The 27,099-nt window shown below is 50.1% G+C and overlaps 1 protein-coding gene across 7 annotated transcripts in view; it reads right to left on the reverse strand.

The window, feature by feature from the left end:
* The window catches only part of PCSK6 (proprotein convertase subtilisin/kexin type 6), a 189,965-nt gene that overhangs the window by 12,205 nt on the left and 150,661 nt on the right, over positions 1-27,099 (reverse strand). For 2 of the 7 annotated variants that reach the window (XM_027089244.1, XM_027089242.1), the window contains 6 exons: positions 19,494-19,577; positions 8,760-8,939; positions 8,576-8,614; positions 5,152-5,254; positions 4,020-4,216; positions 2,146-2,233 (listed from right to left, as the gene is read on the reverse strand). In XM_027089244.1, coding sequence (XP_026945045.1) covers positions 2,146-2,233; positions 4,020-4,216; positions 5,152-5,254; positions 8,576-8,614; positions 8,760-8,939; positions 19,494-19,577 — 691 coding nt within the window. The remainder of the gene's footprint in view (positions 1-2,145; positions 2,234-4,019; positions 4,217-5,151; positions 5,255-8,575; positions 8,615-8,759; positions 8,940-19,493; positions 19,578-27,099) is intronic. The other 5 variants (XM_027089246.1, XM_027089245.1, XM_027089243.1 and 2 more) reach the window with 4 other exon arrangements.

A 27,099-nucleotide genomic window follows, 5' to 3' on the forward strand; every position in this document is an offset into this window, starting at 1 on the left:
GTGTGAATGGGTGTTGGCTGCCATGGCTGCTTCAGTTCCCAAGCTCACTGCTGCACATGTTGTAGATGGATCTGCTGCCTGACACATCAAACACATGCCGCAGGGTCTGTGAGAGCCAGAGGCTCCTGCACTTGGTGGGGGGGATGTCGGTGGGGCTGAAAGCATCTCTGTATCAAGGCGGAGGCCGACCCCAGGGCTCCCTCTCGTCCCGGCCCCCAGCTGTTCAGTCAAGTCTTTACTAATGGATGTTCCCAGCCTAAAGAGATGGACGCACAGCTCGGCCGCCCTCACTGCTTCAGTGGGACCGATGATTTGAAGCCACAGCTAAAGAGGATACTGGGCAATAAAAGGAAGCTTTCTGTGGATTACGGCTGATGATGTTTCAGTGTCCACAGTTCTCTCTGATTGCTCGTCACGGCTGCACCGCTGCCTCCACCTGGGGGGCTGCTGCCCGAGAGGCATTTTCTCCCCAGGACACAGCTCCTGGCCCGAGCATCTGACCTCCTCTCCCCTATCTGACCCACAGGAGCAGGGATGAACCGCCCCCTCCAGCACATCCCCACTGGGAAACAGGCTCCAGGGAGCTGGAAACACAGTGCCTCCCACTGACACCCTGAGTCTCTGGCCTGGGTGGGGGGCCCTGCAGGAGGGTCCCCACAGCCGAGCTCCCAGGCCCCAGTGGCGGCCAGCTGAACCTCTCCGCCTTTCCCTTCTGAGGCTCCCCTTCCTCCACATGTCACTCCTCCACTCCTCATCCTGCCTCGTCCAGCTCCCTGGGTCAGAGAACAGGCATGACGTGTGACTCTGGGGTCCTGTCCCCCTTCCCTCCCCCGACTCCCAGGAGCGTGGGGCAGTGGACCCTCTTCTCTCAGATCCCCTGATCTGGAGGGGGTGGGGCGGGCTTGGGGAACCTTAGTCATGCTGCTCCCGGAAACTGTTCCTCTCCCCGTTAGTAAGATGTGAAGAAGAATGCCATATATGTCACATACGTCCTAGGTTGCTGTGAAGATTAAATGAGGCAGTGTTGGTGAGAGCAGCTGGAGTAAAATGCTGGTTTTCTTCCTTCACTCCTTACTGCAAAAGAATTCAACCCTGGGGGGTTGAATTTGAGGGGAGGGGAGGCTGCAGGAACGGCAGCATCCTTGTCCCCTGGGGGCCAGGTAGAAACGCAGAGTCACAGAGCTGCTGGGTCAGCACCTGCATTTTTTTTTTTTGTGGTACGCGGGCCTCTCACTGCTGCGGCCTCTCCCATTGCGGAGCACAGGCTCCGGACGCACAGGCTCAGCGGCCATGGCTCACGGGCCCAGCCGCTCCGTGGCATGTGGGATCTTCCCGGACTGGGGCACGAACCCGCGTCCCCTGCCTCGGCAGGCGGACTCCCAACCACTGCACCACCAGGGAAGCCCAGCACCTGCATTTTAACAAGAGCCCGGTGATGCCCCCTGGCCCCGCCCCTGCTCACTGCCCTCGCTGACCCGTCCCTTTCTTCCTTAAAGTGCAGGCCCTGGTTCAAGACTGGATCGCGGGAGGGTCCACAGCACAATTTTGCACAGAATGATTTCTAAGCTTCTAGATGATAACTTCAAGGAAGAAGTAATGTATATTTGGTGGCAGTAAACAGGCTACACCAACATTCCAAAATATTCTAGTAAAAAATCATTAGCTCGGTCAGATGCTTTTAAAGGAGGCGTGGGCTGAGCTTGGTGGAGCCGGGCAAACCAGGAATTTACAGAGTATCTCCAGAGAGCGAGCCCCCTCTGCCCTTCCCTCAGTCATCCAGACTGGGAAGGAAACTGGAGTGAGTGGGGCTCGGTGCCTAAGAAAGGGAGCTCTGTGCTTTGTTAGAACTCCCCACCCTTCCAGCCGCCAGCCCTACTTTCTATGAGAGGATCCACTCTCGCTCTTACCAATTCTCCAAATGTTGCATAAAATGTAGACATTTTCCCCATCCTCTGACTTTCTACCATAAAAACCAATCTCTAAGTGGAAATCTGATTTTGACTCGGAATCTGTATCCTGAAAGGCTTTGGGCCTCTGAAATTTTAGCTTTTAGGAAAAGGAAGCAAACACTTGGTAAATCAATGACAGACACTTATACCAGCATATACCCATGGCCGCGCCTCAGGTCTGAAGGGAGGGTCTTACCTGAATCCTTCTTTACAGACAGTACATTTCTCTGGTTCATCCATGCACTTCTTACAGCTTGGGTGGCATTTAAGGCAGTTTTTCTGATCTGGAGAAAAATAAGAGGAGGAAAAGAGAAGAGGTGGGAAGAGTGGATATGGATCAAACCCGGGCGAACGAGACTCGGGTGTTCCAAGGTGGGGCTGATGGAACGGCCGTCACTGGCGTGGTCTCTAGACAGGTGACACAGTGACCGACTGCCAGAGGCATGTGGAGACCGCGTGCCCAGGTGTCAGGTCACAGGCCTCGCACCTCTTTTCTGGAGTGAAGTCCTCACACGACCTTGAGGCTTGGAGGTGGGCCCTTTCCAGAGGAAACGTGCTCTAGTCCTGCATCTTCCCCCGGGACTGGAGCCAGCGGAGCAGAGTTTAGCGAGGTGCCAGTCTTCCTAAGTGTGACCGGTGGGGCCTGAGGGTTCCCCTGAGTGACCCCACCCACCCAGGGCCCTCACAGGCGTCTTTACTGACACGTTGGCGGTCACCTGCACAGACATGAATCTCTGACACCCACCACACCTTGGGGAAGCCCTGGGTCTCAGTGATTACCCAGGTCACTCATCCTGGCACCCGGTCAGCACCACCCTGTGCTCGGAGCCCCACAGGTGGCATCACACACACGCTGCAGGGGCTCAGCGAGGGCGTCTGGGGGTGACTCTCGGGGTGACCGAGGTGGCTGGTTTTTGCCCGGGGTGGGGTGGGGGGTAGGGATGGAGGAGCCTCTGCCCCAAAAACAGGTCTGGTTGCAGCCCAGGGCAGGTGTTTGCAAAGCCTGTGAAACGTGTCTTGCATGACTCTGTGTCCCCTCTAAAGAGTGTGGTTATTCCATGGCTTTATATGTCCTTAAGGATCCCCGGCTCCTTCCCCAGAGGAGTGAGAGCAACGCTGTGATGGGACCCCTCCTGCAGGATGCGGGCCAGAGGCGAGCTCTGGGAAGCGCTGCCCCCTCCCTGCACAACAGCCAACACGTCATCTGAAAACTGTCCTCCGTCAATTTAACCCAAGCCCTCTCTTTGGCCTCTTCCAGGCTGAGGTGAGTGTTCAAACCTTGGCATGAGGTCCCAGCCCCACAGCCCAACCACTCCACTTCCCAGGACAGGCAGGATGGCAGGACGCCTGCGCTGCTCTGAGTTCACTGGGTCATTGCTAGCTGTGGGCCCTTTGGCCTCGCTCGGCTTCACTTCCCCACCTGCAAGGTGCGGAAATCGTCGCCCACCTCTTGGGAGTGTGGTCACTATGTGAAGTGCACAGCCAAGAACCACCTGTCCCCCTGAGCCCAGTTATGCCCGGCAGCAGGCTCCTCTTCATTCGTGGAGACCCGCAGACCTCCCTGGCCTTAGACCCCGGTTTCAGCTTAGCGGCTCTTGCTGGGAGGGGCTTTCACCCAGTTTCAACCACCAAGGCCACAAGCGGGTGCTGGGTCCCAAACCCCGCCCAGCGCCCACATCCACTGCTCCAAGAGAGACCGCAGGGCCTACCTGGAAGCCTTTCTATTTGGATGTCTGAAATCGGTCTGAGCCTGAGAGCCACTGGCTCAAACTACCTCCCTGTCCATCCTGAATAATGGACACTGACCTACAGAAGTGTGACAACCCCAGACTACGGGGGCTCCATTTCTGAGTCACTTTGAACCACCCTGGCCAGGTTTTGGGTGTGAACTGCTATCCACTAACAGGGTCCAAGGGCTTTGATTTCATCCTCTCTCCCTCCCTCCCGTTAAGGGTCCTTTCTCAGGACAGAGTACACAGGAAGCAGAGGGTGGGGAAAATTCTCCCAGGAGAGGGGACCCCAGCCCAGAGCGGGGCTGACTCATTTCTAGGCCCGGGGACACACACTTACTTTCATCAGCATAAAATCCAGCGGGACAGAAGGTCACACAGGTGTTCACCTCCTGATGGTGGTAGAACCCGCGGCGGCAAGACAGGCACTGGGTGGGGCCCCGGCCGGAGCAGGTCTCGCATCCCTTGTGGCAGCGGCGGCAGCGGCGGGCTGCCATGTCCCCAAAGTAGCCCAAGGGGCACATGCTCACGCACTTCCTGTGGGAGCAGATCGGGAGAGGACTTTCCTACTGGCCCCAGCCCCACGCCTACCCGGCAGCACGAGGGTCAGGCCAAGGCAGGGCAGCTGGCTGGGAGGGAAGCCTTAGCTGCCTCCCCGTCAGCAGACTCTGAGGAAACACAGGCCCCAGGGCAGAGGTAAACCATTAATGCCCCTGAGAAGTTCCTGATGCAGGGGAAGGTTGAGGGCTTGCATGGGAACCTGGGACTCCTGCCCTTTCAAAGGTTCCCCGAGGGGGGCGGGGGCACTCGCAGGTTGTGCTTGGCTTCCTTGGGCAACACCATGACGGTATCTGACTTTTGGAACGTTCAGCTCCGGCAAAACCCCACTGACAGTGCCCACGGGCAGTGAGCGGTGTCCAGGCTGTGTCCGGCCAGCAGAACAAACGTCTTCGCCCAGCGCAGGGAGGTTGCGGCTGTGTCTGGGCCCCGGGGACACCGTGAGAGTCCCAGACGCACCCCTGCCAGAGCCCTGGTGGGTGTGTGCTCCCCAGGAGGGCTGCACCCCTACCCGGCGCTCAGGGCTGGGGGCTTCTCATTCACGGCCGACTGTGCTGACTTTTAGAACCGTACTGGCCCTTAAGATGACGTTTGTCTGCAGTTCCCAAGTGGTTGTCATGCTCAATACGACCCATTTTTGTTTAGCAAATTGGAGAGAAAAAAGTTTATAAGCACAGACAAAACAATGCCACGGCCTCTGAGTTCTCATGGTCACGAGTTATTTATGAGATGAGAATAAAAGGTTACCAAAACATAAAATTCCCCAGCAGTGACCCTCAGGGTGATCTCCTTTCCGGGGTGTTTGGTTAATTCCTAAGTATGCTGCCAGGCTGCGGGGGTGGAGAACACAGCTTGGCCACCTTAGCGGGACGCTGGGCGTCTCCAGGACACGCAGGGGAGGCCCAGCCCTTTACCTGCTGGTCTTGACGCTCCCCAGGCTGAAGTGGACACAGTTCAAGCACTGGTCTGCGTTAGGGCCATCACAGCCTTTGTCACCACACTCCGGATGGCACACACCTTGAAGAAACAAGCATTTCCTTTCACCCATAGAGATGCTTTCTCAATCACGTCCAGTCTCCTAGGACCCCATGTCCGGGTCTCACAGGCCCCTGCTGGGCCAGAGCACCCACCCCTGTGGGACCCGCCGCAGCTGGGAGCCAAGCCTGGCTCTGGGCTCCAGTGTCAGAGGGTCTGATGACTCGAGACAGGCAGGACAGCCGGTGGTGGGTGAGGACCCGGGTGGGTGAAGGCGGGCATTGTGAGGTTCTAGAGGAGCAGCCATGGCGGGGCGGGAGGGGCAGGGGACAGCCGCGTGCAGCGTCCTCCCCTGCAGCGGAGTTACAATGCTGGACCAGCCACCAACTCTGATTTCCATCGTGAAGGAAAGCATGAAGATCCAACGGAAATTAAGCGGGAGAGGCTGGAACAGAATGCGCCACGTCCCTCACACGCGGTGAAGGAGGCAGGTGGGTTTCCATGACCCTGGTGGGTCTGGGGTGGGCGGGAGCTGAGCCCTTTTCAGCTCCCCTCTCTCTCACCCTCAGAGGGGGGCATCCTGTCTTCCCTCGATCCCCAAATTCTAACTCTGGAAGCCTGTGTGGTGTTGTCAAAGCGACGGAGAAAAACGCAGGAGCTGGGGGACCCCATCGGGCGCCCTGTCCTAGGTCTCCCCTCCACCTGCGCCTCGGGGAAGAGCCCAGTTTGACTGGCTCTTGCCCTCAGGCCGGGCGGCCCCTCCATAGGTGTCCTCTTCATCTGGGGGCCAGGGCCGGTGCTGTGCTGGGACCCCCACCTCCCTTGGCCCCCGACGCTCTTCCTCCTCTGGGAGATGGTTCTGGAAAGCCTCCCCATGTGGGGAGGGAGGGGCCCGGCGGGGCGTTATGAAAGTTTTTGAGTCCTTGGAAGAAAAAACAACCTTCTACAAGGTTTTAGTTGTTGGAGGGGGTGGGGAGTGAGTTCAGAAGCAAAGAAGAGGTGCCTTGCCAGCCACCAGAGTTTCCTGGGGACGTGAGGGAAAGACAAAAGTCCCCATTCTCTGCCACCCACAATGGGTCTTTGCTGAGGGGCACAAAGCCCTCTTCATTCCTCTTTAAAGGGCCTCCAGACCTTCCCAGTGTTAGACTCAGCTGTATTTGGCTTCCCTCCCTGAAGGTTTACCGCTGCTGACATTTCCAAGGTTCTCACTGTGGGTCCCCCCGTGAACCCCTTTCAGAGCCGCGTGCATCCCTGGGGATGCACTAGACGCTCCTTGTGGTCTGGGTGGGGGAGGGCGCTGGCGTCGTGCTGTAGCACAAGGTGCCCCCACCCCTTCCCAGGCCCCAGGCTCACTCGATTTGGGGATCGATTCTCATTTGACTTGGTCCTTGTTCGCCTCATCCCAATCCACTTGTGGTGACAGTGGCTGAGAGCGTCCCCTACTCGTGTCCACCTCACAGCTGACCCCTTCACAGGGCAGCTGTCCAGATGGCTCTGGCGAGGCGCCTGTCACACCCCTGAGCCCCCCCAGGAGCCCCGCTCCCCTTCCATCCTGGGATCCTTACTGTCCATGGGCAGCTGGACTCCCCTCTCCGGCCCTCACTCACCTCCTCCCCTTTACTCCTTGTCCCGGGGAGAGCTGGCCCTCCACCTGCGTGCCCCCATCACAGCGCTGCTTGGCGCCCCCGCTGCCGGACAGAGGGCGGGGCCCCGCGCCCCCCACCCCCACTGTCTGTATGACCAGCTCCGCCTCCGAAAGGCACGCAGCCTCCCCTGCCAGCTCACCCCTCAGCTGCGCATGAAGCTCCACAGAAAGCATCAACAGGGACTTCCCTGGTGGCGCAGTGGTTAAGAATCCACGCTCCCAATGTGGGGGGGCCTGGGTTCGATTCCTGGTCAGGGAACTAGATCCCACATACGTGCCGCAACTAAGAGTTTGCATGCCACAACTAAGGAGCCCGCCTGCTGGCAACTAAGGAGCCCACCTGCTGCAACGAAGACCAGACGCAACCAAATAAATAAATAAATATTTAGAAAGTCTTCGAGAATCATTGCCCCACCTCAAAACCTCCCCTACCCAGCACCCTCTCTTTGTCCCTGGGCTTCTGCACCTGGGCTTGTTTGTCTGTGACTCGGAGGGCTTCCCCCAGGGCACCAACGAGATGCTCCTCCACACTGCTCCCCCTCCCCCCGAAGCCCTCTCCTCCTCTCCCTCCACGCCACACCCCTCCTGCCCCCTTCCCCTCTCTCGTTCTTTCCTGCTGTGACTGGTGCACCCGCCCCACTTGCCCCTGAGATTGCACGGAACTTCCCCAAGTGTCGGAAACACACCTTAGTCCCAGAGACCCCTCTAACCACCTGGGCCAGGCTTGGGAAGGACTGAGCGGCCTGGGCTGCAGAACAGTTAGAGTGAGATTCCAGGACAGTGTGAGGTTAGAGTCATAGCAGATTTTAAGGGGGGGAAAAAAAATCAGTCCTTTATTAATAATTACTGAATCTTGCCACAGTTCATAAATCACAGGGGGAAACAGAGCAGATTAGTCCATACATAATTCAATGCTCCATTTTAAAGGCACGGTAGAAGTTTAAAATTGAATCGGCCATAATTTATGCTTGATCTGTATTGGTGGAGTTTCCCATTTTGTTACTTTTTTTCTTCAGAAGCTATTAGATAACTCAAAGCATCAATATTCTTAGATCTCACCCATCATTTATCAAGTAGCTGTAACATTTAGCTAAGGAAAATATGCCCAACCAGAAAGGCTCCGTTTCTCACAAATCACTGGGATGGTTCAGAGAGAAAGGAAGAGCTTGCCACCTAGCTCGCTGACCGAAACTGTGCCCAGCCCAGCAGCTGGGAACGTCCTCTGCATGCTGCCCCAGCTCTCAGCGTGGAGCGCTGCAGGCCCAGAGCCCAGGGCCACCCTGCAGGGGCGCAGCAGGAGGAAGAGGATTTGCAACGAGGCATCTGTACTTCCTGTGAGAGGCTTGAGCTGCTTCTGGCAGCATCAGTGTCCTCTGACATCAGGTCTGAGACCCTGTGCTGGGTCTTTCTGCCAGGCCCCTGGGCGGGTCAAGATCTCCACTGCCAGCAACTCCCGGCTGTGCTCACTCAGCCCAACCGTCCTGGGCTCCCGGTAGCACCCTGGTCCTTCCCACATTCTGGTCACAAGGACTGAAAGTGGATGGACTAGGGAGAGGGTCAGGAGGCTGAGACTGAAGACGGGGGCCCCTGATGAAAAGGGGGCGCCCCAGAGGAGTGTCACTAGCCAGGCGGCAAGTCCCCGTCTGGTTGGGCATAGGGAACCTCTATTCCCGGCCTGGGAAGGTTGGCGAGTACTTACTGGTTTGAAGCATACTTACTGGTCTGTAAAATATTAGGAGAGCCATGGGAGGGAGGAGCTGTGAGTGCAAATTACCATCATTATTACGACTCCCAGGAAAGAGGAAGGCCTACAACCCAAGCCCCGCCTTCCGCCAGGAACAGCCTGCGTTTCAAGAGCTACACTGGAAAAATGAGCATCTCCTCTGGCCTCAGGTTCATTACCTGTGTAGTCCTCTTCGTCCTCGGGAACCTCGGCCTGGGACGGCGACAGGGCGGCCTTGGGTGGCTCTGGCTCTAGGGCCGAGAGCTCCAGCATCCGGGAGCGAGACTGATGGGCGCTGAAGGTGGTATAGGGGTGCTGGGCCGTGCCGTACAGGATGAGGCTCCACTCTTTCAACTTCCCTGGAAGGCACCGGACCCAGACTCACCCGAGGGTCAAGAGCCTCCTTCGGGAAGCCCTTGATGTGCTCTGGCCCCTTGGTCTGGCCGGGGGCCTCTGTCACCCACGGAAGTGCCTGGCCCTGCCGGGCTCAGGTTCCCGAGCCCTCCCCCCGACAGCAAGGCTCTGAGCCCAGCATCTTCCCCTCCTCGTCATCTGGGGACCAGGAACCCACCTCCTGCCCAGGCCACAGTCTCCACCCCTGGGTCTCGGCACAGCCTCCCCTCATTAGCCCCCACCCCCATGATGGGCAGCAGCCCCCTCCCCATCTTGGAACATCCAGTGGGTGGATCTGGGGCAGGGCCTGGCACTCAGCCTTGTCCCATTGTCCCCAAATGTGGTAACTGGGTTATGCTGAGGAGTCCTGCTTTTTGGATGCTCCATCCTGTGTCTTGGGCTCCTTCCATCCCAGTTAGTCCAGGGCAGGTGGGCAAGTTTGGCGGGTGGCACAAACCCAAATGTCCACCGAGGCTGGGTGTGGGAAGGACCTCCTCAGTAATGGGAGGATGCCTGGCACCCACGCTGGTCTGGGTGTGGGGGGAGGACAGAGGCTCATGGGAGAGCAGCCGGCTGTGCACAGGGATGGGGCAGGGGCAGCAGGCGCCACCCCCCGCCAACCGCCGTCTCCACCAGGGAGCGAGGCCCGTGCTGCTCAGTATCCTCAGGTGAGAACAGAAGGGGAGACCTGGCCTGCAACGTCCAGGTGGGATCCCTGATGCAATAAAGCACACAAGGGCCGGGTTGGACGTGACCATGGGCCATGGGCCGGCTTCCCTTCTCACCACGGTGTGCCCAGCGTTTGGGACTGTGTGACCATGTCGGGGAGGTCACTGCTGTCACTGTCACTCAGGCGAGGGGCCGAAGGCCAGTGTGACCTGCCGGAGGACATGTGGCTTGTGCTAATGGGCTCCGGCTGCCCCAGCCCCTCAGGGTTTATTGAGAAGTGGATCAACCCAACACGAATCGATTCTGTCCCACGGCGGGGCACAGAGCAGCACCGTTTCTTTTTAACCATCATCCTGGCCAACTAAGGCCCCAGGTCCTGAAAGCCTGCAGCCTCCGAAGCCCCCGAGTCAGGCCCTGCACTGCTTGGGCCTCTCCTGGCCTGGCCAGGATTGAAGGATGCGGGTCCTTTGACTTAAAAGAACCGTCCTGGGGCTTCCCTGGTGGTGCAGTGGTTGAGAGTCCGCCTGCCGATGCAGGGGACACGGGTTCGTGCCCCCGTCCGGGAAGATCCCACAGGCCGCGGAGCGGCTGGGCCCGTGAACCATGGCCGCTGAGCCTGCGCGTCCGGAGCCTGTGCTCCGCAACAGGAGAGGCCACGACAGTGAGAGGCCCGCGTACCGCAAAATAAAAAAAAAGAACCGTCCTGAGCTGTCTCCCAGGACATGGTCTCCAAAGGGCCGGCCTCTTTCCGTGGCCATTTCCCTAACGCAGTGAGCGACGCTTACAGGAGAAGTATCGATACTTCACACGGGTGCAGGTGCAGCAAACACAGGGCCTGTCTATGAACGATCATCCGTTCTCAGCTCCCGGGGATCAAATTAAAGCTACATTTCAAAACCACAAAGGCTCTGGACATTTGAACTGCTGAGTGATGAACTGTCATTAAGGGGGAGCATAATAATTACAGGGCAGGGAACAAGGGCTCCGTGAGCTATAATTTGAATCGGGATTTATTTCAATCCTATATGATGTCTCCAAAAACACCCACCAAAGGCCTCATCACTAAAATTAGATTCTTATTTTCGGATAGAGTTTTGGTAGGACAAACAAGAGAAGAGGGGCTGATCCAAGCTCGGGATCGGCACACGCCCTGGGTGAGCGGGGAGAGCAGAATGAATTCCAAGAAACCAGGGAGCAGATCCTACGAGTTCTCATCACAAGGAAAAAACCTAGTTTTTTTCCTCTTTCTTCGTGTGTGTCTATAAGAGATGATGGATATTAACGAAACTTATTGGGGCAATCATTTCCCAATATGTGTAAGTCACTATGCTGTATGCCTTACACGTATCAGTGCTACATGTCAATTATATCTCAATAAAGCTGAAAAGAAAAGAAAAAATTCCAAGAAACCAGCAGTAGGAGCTGTCTTGCAGGAGGGGCCCGGGACGGGAGGCTGGGGTTCAGGAATGGAAGAGAGACTTCATTTTTATTGTTTTCTCTTCTGGATTGTTTGATTAAAAAAACAAGCAAACCATGGCATATATTATATTACCTTTCACACACATGAATTTTAAAAATTGAGTTTAATTTAAAAATCTAGAAACAAATTGGTTATATGGTCAAGGAAAAAAAAAAAAAACATGAAAAAGCTGTGGTACTCAGGGCTTTTGATTTACATTTCCAAATAATCAACAAATGTGAATGGCTCAAAATCTACAAGTATAGAAGGGAACACAGTGGAAGTCCCCCTCCAGCTGCTTCCCCATCTCTCTCCACCATCTCTCTCCATGGCAACCGGTTCCCTGTTTCTTGAGCACCCTTCCGGTGGTATTTTATTCTTATCCAAGCAAATACAAGCACATACTCTGCCGTGTCCCCTTTACCAACACACCTGGGAGCACCTTCTGCACTTTTCTTTTTCCATTAAAATGCATCTTGGTCATCTTTCCATCACTGCATCAGAGAGGTATCGCGTCACTTACTTAACAATCCCCTCTTGACAGGCATGTAAACTGTTTCCAAATGTTTGCAATTACAAACAGTGCCATAACTGTGGTCACATGAGGAGGTACCTGTTGAGGTTGGCAGAGCAAGGACCCTGGAGCTGCACAGTCTGGGTTTGAATCCTGGCTCTGCCACCTACTAGCTGTGTGGCCTTGGGCAAAGTACTTAATCTCTCTGTTCTTCAGTTTCCTCATCTGTAAAGTGGGGATAATAATAATAATATCTACCTCATAGAGTAGCTTGGGGGATTAAATGACTTTAATGATGGTAAGAGATTTAGAACAGTGACTGTCATATGGGAGCTGTTGCACAGAGTTTGTTAAATAAAATCTAAGGAGCATATCATTTCACATGTGTAAGTGTATCTGTAGTCTACATTTCTAAAAGTAGAATGGTGCGGGGGAGGGGTAGGGATCAAAAAGGACGTGAATTTGTCATTTTGACAGACATTGCCAAACTGCCCTCCATGGGGTCTGGTCATATCACACTCCTGCCAGGAATATACCAACATACCTGCTTCCTCACAGCTTTGGATGGACAATCTGACAATTCAGAGAAGTTCACTTTGCATTTCTCTTATCGACACAAGAAGCTGAGCTTCTTTTCAGATGATTAAGAGCTTGACACCTTTCTGATTTGATAAAATTGGAAGCAATTTATAAATTCAGAAATTTACCAGAAATATTTGCCGGGGACAAGTGATGAAACTTCGAAGATGCATTAAAAGTGCACTTTTGGAGCTTCCCTGGTGGCGCAGTGGTTGAGAGTCCGCCTGCTGATGCAGGGGACATGGGTTCGTGCCCCGGTCCGGGAAGATCCCACATGCCACGGAGCGGCTGGGCCCGTGAGCCGTGGCCGCTGAGCCTGCGCGTCCGGAGCCTGTGCTCCGCAACGGGAGAGGCTACAACAGTGAGAGGCCCGCGTACCGAAAAAAAAAAAAAAAAAAGTGCACTTCTGCTACGTTTGTACCAAAGATTTACAAGTGGACAAAGAAGATGGTTGCTCATACTTGGTTTAAATTTCTGTTCCTTCTTTCCATCTGCAAGAGATATTCACTAGAGCCTCTGAGGGCCCAGGTGCCGTGCTGGTGAGTTAGGAGCACAGAGGAAAGAGCGGCAGGGAGACGGCAGGAGGAGGGAAGGAGACCTCCCCTGTCCTAAAAGGTTCTGTGCAGACAACCTGACCTGAGGGTAAGGTTTAGATAGTGGTGATTCTAGAGACACTTTCCTCCTTTTTTTTTGTACTTAAAGGTGAACATGTTCTTTTTACTTCTACCAAGGGAATCTCTGTTTTTTTTGCCTTCATAAGACATGAAAACAAGTATTCCAGTATATGGCATAATTTGAAGTGCAATTCTCTCCTTTTTTTTTTTTTTTGCGGTATGCGGGCCTTTCACTGTTGTGGCCTCTCCCGTTGCGGAGCACAGGCTCCGGATGCACAGGCTCAGCGGCCATGGCTCACGGGCCCAGCCACTCCGCGGCATGTGGGATCTTCCCAGACCGGGGCACGAACCCATGTCCCCTGCATCAGCAGGTGGACTCTCAACCACTGCGCCACCAGGGAAGCCCTGCAATTCTCTTTTTAAGTTATTTTTTCCTAGTTATAAAAGAGGGATGATTATTAAATACTGAAACAAATAAGAAAATAAACATCACCCCTAACTTGTCTGGCATATTCTCCTCTTGGCTATTTTCTATGCGTGTTTGTTTTTCACATAGTTGAAATCACGCAGGGCAGCAATTTCTCTTTCTTCTCTAACTCAGCATCATGTTAATCACATCCAGAAATCATTTATGCACCCATTTATTGTCTTCTCCCCTTCATCAGACCAGAGGTGTCACGTGGGCAGGAATGTGCCTTTCTTACGTGGCATACTGGCCTCAGCGTGTGGCAAGTTTCTGGGATGTGTGCTCAATAAATGTTTGCTACATTAATATACTGATATCTTAAAATATCAGCAAACTATTTCACTGTATGAATATAAGCATTTTCGTAACCAATCTCTCATAATAGGTTATAACAGAACATGTGTTTGTTTCCTTTTCATTTTTGCTTTCATACATGAATTTGCAGGAAATATCACTTGTTGCATCTGAACTACTCTCCCCAGGTAGATTCCCCGGAGAGAATACAATACTGTGAAGGCTCTTCACACATAATGTTAAGGGGCCCAATAACCCCTTCATGGAGTCTGGCATCTCATGAGGCTTGATTCAGAAACTGCCAGGTGAGAGACCACAGCGCACCTGGGAAGAAGCCCACCTGGTATACAGCCCACCTCCAACCCGCTGTCCCACCTGGGGCGAGTCAGAAGGATCAGACACCAGTGACTTGGCATCACAGAGTAAGGCAGAGATGCACAGGAACACGCATCTCTGGGCTCTAGGCTTTAGGGTGGTCCTCTCCTCTCGCTGAGTCAACACTTATTCACGACCCCAAGGGTCCAGCCCACGCGAGGACCAGGTCCCACCACGCTCACCGTGCCTAGAGCCTGCCCTCGCTTTGAGGAGATGAGACACCTGGAGGGAAGAACCAAGGAAGAAGCAGAAGAAGAACGATCCAGGGCTACACCAGACCAGAGACCCAGTCCACACTCCACAGAACTACCATCCAGGGGTGGGAGGACTCCGGAATGTTGGTCTGCTTTGGACAAAGCGTTTAACAAGAGTGTATTGGTTACTAGTCAAGACGTCAGCATGCCTGTTCAAGCTTACCCTTACAAAACCCAACTAGTACCATTCATTCCTTAGTTTCCTGGAAGAGGTCTGAAAAGATGCCCAAATCCAAATTCCCTGGCTTTCTCTCCATCAGGTTCCCGAGCCCCTAGAAGAAAGAACGGCAAATCCACCTGCTTAAACACTCAGGGCCAGCACTGCTTGTGAGAGGCAGAGGATAATCCTAGCTAATGCCCCAGAGGCTGCCGATAAATGGCTTTATCATCATTCACCATCTTCAATGCATTTCCCCCTCAATGAATTGAATTTGTAATGAACAAACAGGATTATTCCTATTCAAAGAAAGAACGAGAATTAAGGGAAGACTGAGGTTGAATTTGCCAATAAGAAAGTACCAGCACTAATGAAGCTTTTCTCTTCCAGCATTTTGAATTAAGCGTTAAAAATCCCTGAGAGGGGAATTTACAATTGGAGACAAACCAGCTAGGAGCAGGGGAAAGTTTTTGTTAGATTAAGGACTCTGAGCTAATACTTTTGAATTCCTGGGTTTTCTTTGGCCATAAGTGAAGCTATTAACTATAAAGAATTTATTAATTCTCCCCCCCCCCCCCACAACATTTACAACATGCATGGAGAAATTCTTTAGTCGAAACACAGTAAAGAAAGAGAAGCCTATAATCAAGAAATATGTTTCAGTCTAAATAACACTCCAGGGGAAGCCTTTTCCTTCTGAGGTCCAGGCAACCTGTTTACAAAGTTTAATGCAGAGGTTTGGGTAAAGGGATAAAAAAGGCACTACTCCTTCTGTTTATAAATATATACAAGGATGCTTTAAAAGGGTGAATTTTATGCTGTGTGAATTATATTTCAATAAAGCCATTATATGAACTATTATACACTCACAGAAATATCAACCTTGACTCAATGAATTTAACATAGTTATAAATGTGCTTTAAGTCCACATTATGGCAAGCAAGAGGTAGGAAGATAGAATTTAGGAAATGGCCTAGAAGAGAAGAAGGAAGAGTGCACACAGGTATGTGTCCCCTATGGACATGCACACATACACACATGCGTGCACACCTCCAGAGCCGGGAGTAAAGCCGGGCAGATGGGAGAATCTTCTCTATGATCTTGTAGCCATAAAAACCCTTCAAAATGGTATTTTCAGTGCCAGAAGGAGTATCTCAGAATCCCAAGCACCAGTGTTTCTTTGGGTGAAGTGTGGAAACACACATATCAGGTAAAGGACAATCACTTGTACAGTCTGGCAACACACAAAACCTCACTTTTCTTAATGGCACCTACAGGGTGAGATAGAGAACACTAAAATACCATCTTTCAACATTTTTCAGTTAGTTCAAAGTAATAAATTAACGGTTTGAAAAGACAGAGTCTGCTACACGGGCTATAATGGGACAGCGGTCCTTCCCCCCACCCTCTCCACCTTTCCGCGTCCTGCCCGAGACTCAGCCTCTTGTCAGGCTCTGAGGGGGCCCTTCTAGGGTAAATGCTCACGTGCTCTGTCCAAGCTCCTGAATTCTAGCCATCGTCCAATGCCTCCTTACCCAGGACATCGAGAATCCTTTCTCTTACACTATCCTCCACATGCCCACCCCACTCCCTCTTCATTTTCTGGGAGGTTTCCTCCTCCAACCTATCTCTTGCCTTTCTAATTTTTGCCTCATATTTTAAAATTTCAAGTCATTTATCTGGTCCTCCCAATGTTCCTTTTTAAAATGCAGCATCCTGTTCTTATTTCAGCACTGAAATACTTTATCTTCCCTGAGGATACCTATGAGATAATAGAAATTATATATTGGTCTCGACCCCCGGTTCCTGGCACAGGGCTCCTAAAACCCTTGTCAATTCCCAATAGCATGGGGTTCAGGGAGCTGCTAGGTGGGTGAAGACATCCACCCAGGAGGGTGATGCATCCCAACTCCACAAGGACAGAGGCTCCTGCACTAGGGACCCTCACAGACCCTGTGTATCTCCTCCTCTGGCTGTTCACCTGTACCGTTTTATCACAGCCTTTAATAAACTGGTAAATGTAAGCAAGTGTTTCCTTGAGTTTTGTGAGCAGCTCTAGCAAATTAACTGAACCCAAGGAGGGGGTCTTTAGATCTACGGGGCAGTCGGTCAAAAGCACAGGTGATAACCCAGGCTTACAACTGGTGTCCGCAGTGTGTGTATGTGTGCGGGGGACAGTCTTGTGGGACTGAGCCCTTAGCCCGTGGGGCCTGACTCTGTCCCCGGGTAGGTGGTACCAGAATTGAGGTGCATCGGAGTACACCCAGACGGTGCCGCAGAGAATTGTTTGCTGTGGGGGGAAACCCCCACACATTTGGTGACTAGAAGTACCAGAAGTGAAGAGTTCCGTGTTAACAATAAAGGAGACACACAGGAGAGAAACACAGGAGGGAAGAACTGGCCTTTTCCCTACTTGGTTTTCTACCTTGGGACACCAACTATAGTTTTTTTTGAAGTTTTGCTGTGTTGTTGTGCTTTTCCTGCCTGAATTCCCTCTTAACCTCCAAGTTTATTCTCTTCAGGGCTTGTGTCTGTTCTAATGTTGCATAATCTTCTCGAATGTGTGGAGGTCCTTCTATATTTAGCAGTGAGGCACTTAGAATGATTAGAAGTTCTGCATGCTGAAATGTGAAAACGCACTTTTGGGTTATTGATTTTGTATTTGGCAAACTTGCTAGCCTGAACAAAATGAGAAAGGAAATGTTATCCTTGCACGCTAGATAGCTTAGATGTAAACAACGTTTGTTTTCATAGTAAATGCAAGCACTTCCCACCAGAAACAATGGAGATAAGAAGAAAATGTAATATCTTTAAAGTGCTGAAATGAAAAAAAAAAAAATAGGGCTTCTCTGGTGGTGCAGTGGTTAAGAATCTGCCTGCCAATGCAGGGGACACGGGTTTGAGCCCTGGTCCGGGAAGATCCCACATGCCATGGAGCAACTAAGCCTGTGTGCCACAACTACTGAGCCTGCGCTCTAGAGCCCACGAGCCACAACTACTGAAGCCCGTGCGCCTAGAGCCTGTGCTCTGCAAAAAGAGAAGCCACCACAATGAGAAACCTATGCACCACAACGAAGAGTAGCCCCCGCCTGCCACAACTAGAGAAAGCCCGCATGCAGCAACGAAGACCCTATGCAGCCAAAAATAAATAAACAAAAAATACTGCCAACCTAGAATTCAATATCTAGAGAAAATAGCCATTCAAAAATGGGTGGAGGACTTCTCTGGTGGCACAGCGGTTAAGAATCCACCCGCCAACACAGGGGACACGGGTTTGAGCCCTGGTCTGGGAAGATCCCACATGCCGCGGAGCAACTAAGCCCGTGCACCACAACTACTGAGCCTGTGCTCTAGAGCCCGCGTGCCCCAACTACTGAAGCCCATGTGCCCCAACTATTGAAGCCCGTGCACCTAGAGCCTGTGCTCTGTAACAAGAGAAGCTACCGCAATGAGAAGCCTGCACACCACAACAAAGAGTAGCCCCTGCTCACCACAACTTGAGAAAGCCCACACACAGCAGTAAAAACCCAACACAGCCAAAAATAAATAAATAAATTTTAAAAAATGGGTGGAGTCACAGCACCATCGCAATGACGTCCTCTAAGCAGAGTCAAAATCAGTGTGTCAATAAATAAACCTATTTTTAAAAACAAACTGAAGATGGGTTGAAATAAAGATATTTTGGAATAAATCCAAGCAGAGCAAATTCATGGCCAGCAGACCAGCATGATAAGAAATGGTGAAGGAAGTTCTTCAGATAGAAGGAAAATGGTCACAGATGAGAATCTGGATCTACAGGAAAGAACAGAGGACCAGAAATGGTGACCATGTAGGTAAATATAAAAGAGTAGCTTTTTTTCTCTCTCTCTTCATTTCTATAAAAGACAATGACCGTCTTTAAAGCAAAAATATGCCTGCAAGATGGAGTTTGTAATATGTACAGAAGTTACATATAGCACACAACTACAGCAGAAAGTGGGGAGGACTATTAACTCCAAGTCTACAGCGACAATCACAAAATAGGCTAAAAATCCTAAAGGAAATAAGATGGAATATTCAAAAATATTTAATTCAAAAAAGACAGGAAAAAGAGGAACTTTTAAAAAATACTGTTGGATTTAATTTGTTAATATTGAACTTGGGATTTTCCTATTTATGTTCCCAAGTGACACTGGCTGAAAAGTCTCCATTCTCATAGTGGGCTGTTGGGAGTTGGTATCAAGGATACTCAGGCTTCATCAAACTAACTGGGGACTCTTTTTCTCTCTTTTTCTACTGTCTGGAAGAGTCCGTGGAATACTGACATTACATTTCTTCCATTTAAATGTTTAGTAGAATCTGCCAGTGCATCTATCCAGCCCTGAGTTTTCTTTTAAATTATAGAATCAATTTCTTTAATCACACAATTTCAACTTTTGTTTCTTCTTGTGTCAATTTTGCTGTTACATTATTTTTGGTCATTTCACTTAACATTTCGGTCACAAAGTTGTTTATAATATCTTCTTATAATAACTTTGATGTATATAGGATCTATAATAACATTCTACTTTTTCATTCGTGAAATTATATATACAGATGACCCTTGAACAACGCAGGTGTCTGGGGTGCCAACCCCCATTTATAACTTTACAGCCAGCCCTGCATCTGTGGATTCAACCAACCACAGACTGTGTTGGGCTATAGTTCTTATTTACTGGAAAAAAAAAAAAAATCTGCATCTAAGTGGGCCTGCGCAGTTCAAACCTGTGCTGTCCAAGGGTCAACTATATTCTCAGTTTTCTCCTTGACCAGTCTTCCCAGAGGTTTATCAATTTTTTTAGTGTCTTCAAAGGACCAACTTAGGGATTTTGTCAATTCTCTCTACATACGTTTGTTTTCTATTTCATTGATTTCTGCTAGTTTAAAAATTCCTTTTTTCTGCTTTCTTTGAGTTTACGTTACTGGTCATTTTCTACCATCAATCTTTTTTCTTTTTAACCTCTTTATTGGAGTATAATTGCTTTACAATATCGTGTTAGTTTCTGGTGTAAAACAAAGTGTATCAGCTATACATATACATACATCTCCATAACTCCTCCCTCTTGCATCTCCCTCCCACCCTCCCTATCCCACCCCTCTAGGTGGACACAAAGCACCTACCATCAATCTTTAGCCTTTCTTCTTTTCTAACACATGCAGTTGGGAACGTACATTCCTCTCTCATCTCTACTTCACCTGCATTACCTGTTTGGATATGCAGTATTTTTATTATCATCCAGTTCCAAAGATTCCCTATTAAATTATTATTATTATCCTTTTTTAAAAATAAATTTATTTATTTTATTTATTTATTTTTGTCTGCACTGGGTGTTTGCTGCTGCACACGGGCTTTCTGTAGTTTCAGCAGGCGGGGGATACTCTTCATTGTGGTGTGTGGGCTTCTCATTGTGGTGGCTTCTCTTGTGGAGCACAGGCTCTAGGCGCATGGGCTTCAGTAGTTGTGGCACACGGGCTCAGTAGTTGTGTATCACAGGTTCTAGAGCGCAGGCTCAGTAGCTGTGGCACGTGGGCTTAGTCGCTCCGTAGCATGTGGGATCTTCCCAGACCAGGGCTCGAACCTGTGTCCCCTGCATTGGCAGGTGGATTCTTAACCACTGCGCCACCAGGGAAGTCCCTCCCTATTAAATTATGATTATTTTCCTTTGACACTTGAGTTGTTTAGAAGTGTTTTGCAACTATCAAATGTATGGGCTTTTTCTAGTTATCTTTTAAATTTTGATTTCTTACCTGTAATCTCAGAGGACAGGGCTTATATACTACCAATCCTTGGAAATACTCTGAAGTTTGCCAAATGGTCTACTACGTGGCCAATTTTCAAGAATAATCCACCTGCGATTGAAAGGCGAGTGCATTCTTTGGTTGTTGGGTGTAGGTCCATTAGTTAGACCTAAATTGTCAACTGTGAAGTTCAAATCTTCTCTTCCTACTGATTTTTGCTATTTTGTCTACCAAATATATTTGAGGTATGCTAAATCTCCCACCTTGTGTGTGAGTCTGTCTTTCTCTCTTTGGAGCTTTAACAAATTTTTGCATTATATATTTCGAGGCCAAGTTAGAATTGAACCAAATCTTTTTTTTTTTTTTTTTTTGTGGTACGCGGGCCTCTCACTGTTGTGGCCTCTCCCGTTGCGGAGCACAGGCTCCGGACGCGCAGGCTCAGTGGCCATGGCTCAGGAGCCCAGCCGCTCTGCGGCATGTGGGATCTTCCCGGACAAGGGCACGAACCCGCGTCCCCTGCATCGGCAGGCGGACTCTCAACCACTGCGCCACCAGGGAAGCCCCGAACCAAATCTTTTATCAACGCGCAGTGACTCTCTTCAGTTCTGGGATTGCTTTTCACCATAACATTTCTGTTTGTCTGATGTTAACGTAACTACATCAGCTTTCTTTGGTTAGCATTTGCTTGGTCTATCTTTTCCCATCCACCTTATTTTTAACTTTGCAGTTTTCTTATATTTTAGGTATTGTTCTTACATATAGTTCCATCAGTCTGTCCAAGCAGGAAGAAGGCAGCATAATTAAACTAGGATAATCCAATAAGGCTTTAATAAAGAGACTATTTACAGAGGTGTCAGCAGAGCAAAACAGAGCCACAAGGGATGATGGAGTTCCCCGGGGCTAGAAACAGAAGGGGTGTTTAGCCCATAAGTGTACAAGAGTCTACGGCAAGGGGAGGGTGGGGCTGTGACCCTGAGGGATGCTGGAGGGATATATAACTCTGAAAAAATCATCTCCTTCCTCTTTCCATTCTCCTGCTGGAGTTTCCCCCTGGCTGAACTCCACCACCAGCCACAGGCAGAGAGTCTGTGGATAGACCAGCCTCAGTCAGAGTGGGGCAGACAGGAGTGGACAGGGGTCTGGTAGGTAAATCAAAATATGCCCGGCACAACAGCAAACACATGTAAAAAATCTAATCTGACAATCTTTGTCTTCTAAATGAAGCAATCTACCTTTATTGAAACTATCAATACGGCTGGACTTATTTTCACAACTTGTTTTGTATATTTTAGTTGTTTTGCTAGTTGTCCCATTCTTGGTCTTTCTGTTGCCAGATGCAGAAGCCTACAACATCTCTTAACATTTCGATTTTATCTTTGTTCTGGGGTAATTCGTTAGCAATTTATGAAAAATATTTACCTTATACTAAAAAAAAACCCCAAATCAAACAGATTCTGAAAAAAATCAAATCACAAGCAAACTGGGAATAAAAAAAAGAATTACCGAAACTCTGGAGAAGAAATTTAAGATTATCTTAAAAATATATATAAGTCAAATAACAGACCAGAAAAAATATTTATAGGAGCTATGACCCAGAAAGGGTTATTACATTTGTATTTTACATGGAGTACCTATTAGCTTAATAACAATACTGACTATCCTCTGGAAAAAAGGAGAAAGGGCAATTAAAAACACACACACACACTTTGTACACAAACATTTGGAAAAGTGTTCACCCTCCTTAGTAATTATCACAACGCAAATTAAGGAAAGATATCATTTATCTCCTCGAGAGCTGGCAAATGACTGCCTACTTGTGCCTGATGAAGTTGTATGTTGGTTCAACCATTTTGAAAAGCAAATTAGTAAAATGTATCCAGTGTAGGTATATTTGTGGTTTCCACCGCTTATTTGTCCTAGTAATTTTACTTCCGGCGAACGATCCCAAGAAAATAATTTTAAATTTAGGAGAAAGCTTTCTGCGCTAAGTTGTCTGTTTATAATAGCAAAACCCCCAGAAAACAATCTATGCGTCCCAACGATAGAGGGATGCCTAAATAAATGATGGTATTTCTACTTGGTGAACTATTATAAAAATACATAAAATGCTACTCACAAAGGATATAAACTGACATGAAAAAGCGCTTGATATGCAAGTAACAGAAAGAAATACAAAGTTATGTACGCAGCACGGTTAGAACGCAGTAAAACGTCAAGACGAGGGGCTTCCCTGGTGGCGCAGTGGTTGAGAGTCCGCCTAACGATGCAGGGGACACGGGTTCATGCCCCGGTCCGGGAAGATCCCACATGCCGCGGAGCAGCTGGGCCCGTGAGCCATGGCCGCTGAGCCTGCGTGTCCGGAGCCTGTGCTCCGCAACGGGAGAGGCCACAGCAGTGAGAGGCCCACGTACAGCAAAAAAAAACCCAAAAAAAAACAAAAAAAAACCCGTCAAGACGAAAAAACACCAAGTGGAAAGATAGACATATTGAACATGATGTGCTTCTGAAAATAACAAAATCAAATGTTCAAACATTAAATGCACTTACATATTCTTGGCGCAGGGGGTGGGGGGGATCTGGCTGCCAGAATGCTGACCAGTGCAGGTGCACCTTTGTACCTGATGCAACAGTGGAGAACCTGAGGAAGGGGTTTCAAGAGAGTTCTTCCTCTTCCCATACATTTTCTTTTTCACCTTCATCAACATTTTGTATTTTATTTGCAAAAATGAAATATTAAAGAAGAAACTCATCTCTGTTACATCCACGACCAGGCGAGACATAGGGTGATGAACAAAGCCACGACTCACGTACGTGCACCTGAACAAGCAGGGTATCATGCTTCCTTTTCTCCTGAACTAGGAGACTTTGGGCAACAGCACCACTATAACAGTCCCCTGAAAGACCAGAAGGGAGGCAATGAGACCAACTGAAACACTGAGTCCTTTCGAAGCAAATGGGGTAAAACGTGGAACTTTTGGACAACCATGTGTATGGTGCCTGGAAACCTCCCGGAGTCCTCAGTTCTTTCCAGGAAGCGGGAGCGATTCTCCATAATCACACTTTCCAGAAATGAGAGCTTAGTGACAAACTTGGAAGCCAGCACAGAAGGCACATGCTTGAAATCTAAGCTGCCAGTACGAGATAAATTGAGCCATCAAACACAGATTGCAAAATCTCCATTCTTCTTTTGGAAGTGAAGTCTAGCTCAAAGCAGATGTCAATTCAACCGTGGTCAGTAACACCAGCAAGAAAATGAGAACAGCTATGCTCTCAGGAGGAGGCAGTGTATGAAAGAGCTACTGAACAGAAATCAAGGGATAAATGGTATATTTATAAATGGAATATTTCCCGCCATATCAATAAACACAGGATGTCACAGTCATCAATGACTGCAGCCCTCCAACGTGAGTCAGTGAGCCCTGAGGAAACGCAGGGCTGAAAAGAATACTTGCCATCTAGCAGCCATCAGACCGCAGCCACTCCCTGCGGTGAGCCCTAAGGAAACTCAGGATGTGAAAATACAGGATACTGGCTCCAGATAGCTGAGGTGCACATCAAAGGAATGATTTCAGTGAGCCCAGACTCTTGCATCTTCCCATACACAGAAAAGCACTGAATTCCTTAACTTGAGATATCTGGCTTTCTTTATTTAACAGTAATTTTTTGACTTTCCCAATTACCTGCTCTTTGTTGCAAAATTCCTATATATCCTGGCTCCCCCCTCGCCCCGTCAGAGCAGTTTCTCAGAGTTATTGGAAACACTGTCTCCTGGGCTGCAGTCCTCATTTTGCCCCCAATACAACTTAACTCGCAGGTCTCACGTTCCGCATTTTTTAAAGTCAACGCAAGAAACCACGGAACGTTTTATGACGCAAAAAGGGAAGGAACAGTCACACCGGAGACACTAATTTCTACCTCTTTTAACTGATTATTAAACGGGTTACTGAGTGTGCACAGCTGAAAACAGTTGATTCAAATTATATGAGCTCTTGATTTAAACAAGGTTCAGGGCTGCGGGTACCTACATTCACTCCATCATTCAACACCTGCTTATTATAGCCATGTTTCAAGGGCTGAGCGCCGGGGAGAGAGGAGAGACCACGTCCCGCACTTCCTGTAGTGCAGAATCACACCCAACCCGTTCTAATGGGATGCCCGTGATGACCCACCCCTCGCAGTAGTTCACGGGGATTACTGAAGTGCACACTTAGTCTGCCACTGACCACACACTTTAGGCAACATTCTCTAGAGAGCAAGCACTGCGCCAAAGCCCAGGGGCTAAGGCTTGACGGGGAGGTGCAGTCCTGGGGCAACAGGAGTGTGGAGGAGGGGCGGCCGGGAAGGGGGAAACAAGTACCAAGCTGGCTGCGACTTCACACCAAAGCAGCAGGTTGCTAGGCCAGGGGAGGTCTTCCGAATGGGTCTTGTGGGGCATGTGGGAAGGACGTAGGCCTCTCTCTCGGCTCTCCCTGGGCAAACCTCCCGTGCACTCCCAGGTGTGCTACCTGCCCCTCCAGGTGGCTAGATGCTGGTGTGAACTAAAATAGCACCTGCCGTATCAGTGAACAAAGGATGTTGCAGCCATCAAGCCATCACATTACAGCCACCCTGTCGTGAGCCCTGAGGAAACTCAGATGGAGACAAAGGGGCTGCCCACTGTCACCCTCGGCCACTGCAGCCACCCCCAACGGTGCACCGTAAGGGGACTCAGGATGGAGAAAAGCAGGATACTGGCCCCAGATAGCTGAGGAGCATATCAAAGGAATGACTTCAGGGAGCCCAGAATCTTGCATCTTTCTATACACAGAATAGCACTAAATTCCTTAACTTGAGATGTCTGGTTTTCTTTTAAAGATTTTTTTTTTTTGGATGTGGACTATTTTTAAAGTCTTTATTGAATTTTTTACAATATTGCTTCTGTTTTATGTTTTGTTGTTTTGGCTCGAGGCATGTGGGATCTTAGCTCCCTGGCCAGGGATCGAACCTACACCCCCTGCATTGGAAGGCGAAGTCTTAACCACTGGACTGCCAGGGAAGTCCCTGGTTTTCTTTAATTGACAATAGTCTTCTGATGTTTTGACTACTTCGTTGCAAAAACTCCTGTACATCCTGGCTTCCCCCTTGCCTCTTTGGAGCAGTCCCTCAGAACTATCTGCGAGGCTGTGTTCCGGGCTTAAGTCCTCAGCTTTGCCAGCCAAATAAAACATAACTCTCAACCTTTAGGTTGTGCATTTTTTTTTCAGTCGACACCGGGAAGCCTGGATTTCACATGTCACTTGGAAGTGGAGAGAAAAGTTACAGCCTCCTCATGTCCTCTTGGGTTGGATTGGCCCCCTCTGGCCAATGCAGCTCCTACCTGTGCGGGAACAAGGCAGCTATGCCCTAGCTGAGCCTTCACCTCGGTGGAGGCTGAGGGAGCTGACGTGGGGACAGACCTCTCCATTGGTCAAGAGGCGAGGCCCCAAGGCAGCGGGGCCGAGGCAACCTGGGGAGCACACGGCGGGTGCGGTGTGAGATGTAAGGAGTAAAGTGTAATCAACACACAGGATTCAATGCAGAAGGCATGAACTACCACAAGTAAAGTTCGAAAAGAATGACTTCCCTGGGCTTTCTTTGGTCCCTTCCCTTCCATTCAAGGGAGCATCGCAGCTTGCTAAGGCAGGAATGCAGAACGTGACGCAGAAGAGAGAGCATAACACTGAGAGTTATCAGTCAGTGCTTTAGATGTTTCAGCTCATAACCCTAAAACCTCAGAATTCCTCACCAAGTACCTGTTCGTATAAAATCTACATTTGGACCTCACCCAGGCCTGTGATGCAGATACTATTATTCGCGTCACACGTGTGCAGGAAGGGAGGCTGAGAGGTTCCAGAACCAGGCCAGAAAGTGGCCTGGCAGGAACTCAGATCACACCTGCCAGGCTCTGCTCTGGGCTCGCCCCACGCAGGGTCCCCAGGCCTGAATGCTGCGTCCGACTCCGGGCTCTGCGGAGCCTGGTCTCCCTCTCGCCACCCGCTTCTCACAGACTCTGCCTCCTCTCAGTCGGGTCAGCGTGAATGGGGCGCAGGTTCCAGCTTCGTAACTCACCTGGGCCCCTGCAGCTTTACTCGCACGTTTTGGCAAACACACCACATGCTGCCTGGACCTCTTTGATCTTGCCCCGGCTTCACCTTTCAGGTTTGGGGGAAGGAGAAACCCAAAGATGGGATTCCACGGAAGGGAGCCGGTGGAGTCAGGTGCTCTGGGCCAGCTCCAAAGAAAGCCAAGACGTGTGGGAACATCTTACATGGCTCTGCCCCAGGGCTCACTGCATGCACACAGAGCCGCTCAGGGCCAGGGCAGTTTGCCGTGTATTATCTGCTCACAGCAGTTTCAAAACCAAGCTGTGAGCAAATTTTTGCTTTTGTTTGGAAAAAATGTTGCTTAAGAAGAAGAAAGGATAGAAATGGACCTGCTGAGCTCCAAACTTGAAAGAACCGGCTGGATGGCAACCCAGCATGTCCTCAGCACAGCACCCCTGGATTCTGTTGTTTCCAAATTCCTGGGCTCTCCAGAATCACAGCCAGTTTAATCTTCTTCAAAGGTGTGGAGGCAGGTCTCTACCTGTTCCCTCTGGGCTGGAGCTTTCCCGGAGGGAAAATGGACCAGTTCCCAAAGGCTGCGGTTAGAACCTATACATGTGAGAAGCGGGGGAAAAGGGACTGAGCTTCCGTGACAACCCATCCCGTGCCAGGTCATGCTGGAAACGTTCATTCCCATCAGGTGCCCAAACATGCCCACAAGGGAGTTATTATCACTCACAAGGTTTCCTAGGCAGTAGTCGGTGGAGCTGGAACCGGGACCCAGGCCTTTTTACGTCTATATTCAGGCTCTCTATACCAGATCATGCTGTGGCCCTACCTGCAGAAGGCCAGGCACATTCTCGGTTTTGTTTTGTAATCCCCGGAACTTCCGCTTGTTTGCTTGTTATCCTGATATTCACCTTCCT

The sequence above is a fragment of the Aethalodelphis obliquidens genome, unplaced genomic scaffold (genome assembly GCF_003676395.1).
Source record: "Aethalodelphis obliquidens isolate GAN/ISIS:26980383/991018 unplaced genomic scaffold, ASM367639v1 scaffold65, whole genome shotgun sequence".
NCBI classification, from domain to species: domain Eukaryota; kingdom Metazoa; phylum Chordata; class Mammalia; order Artiodactyla; family Delphinidae; genus Aethalodelphis; species Aethalodelphis obliquidens.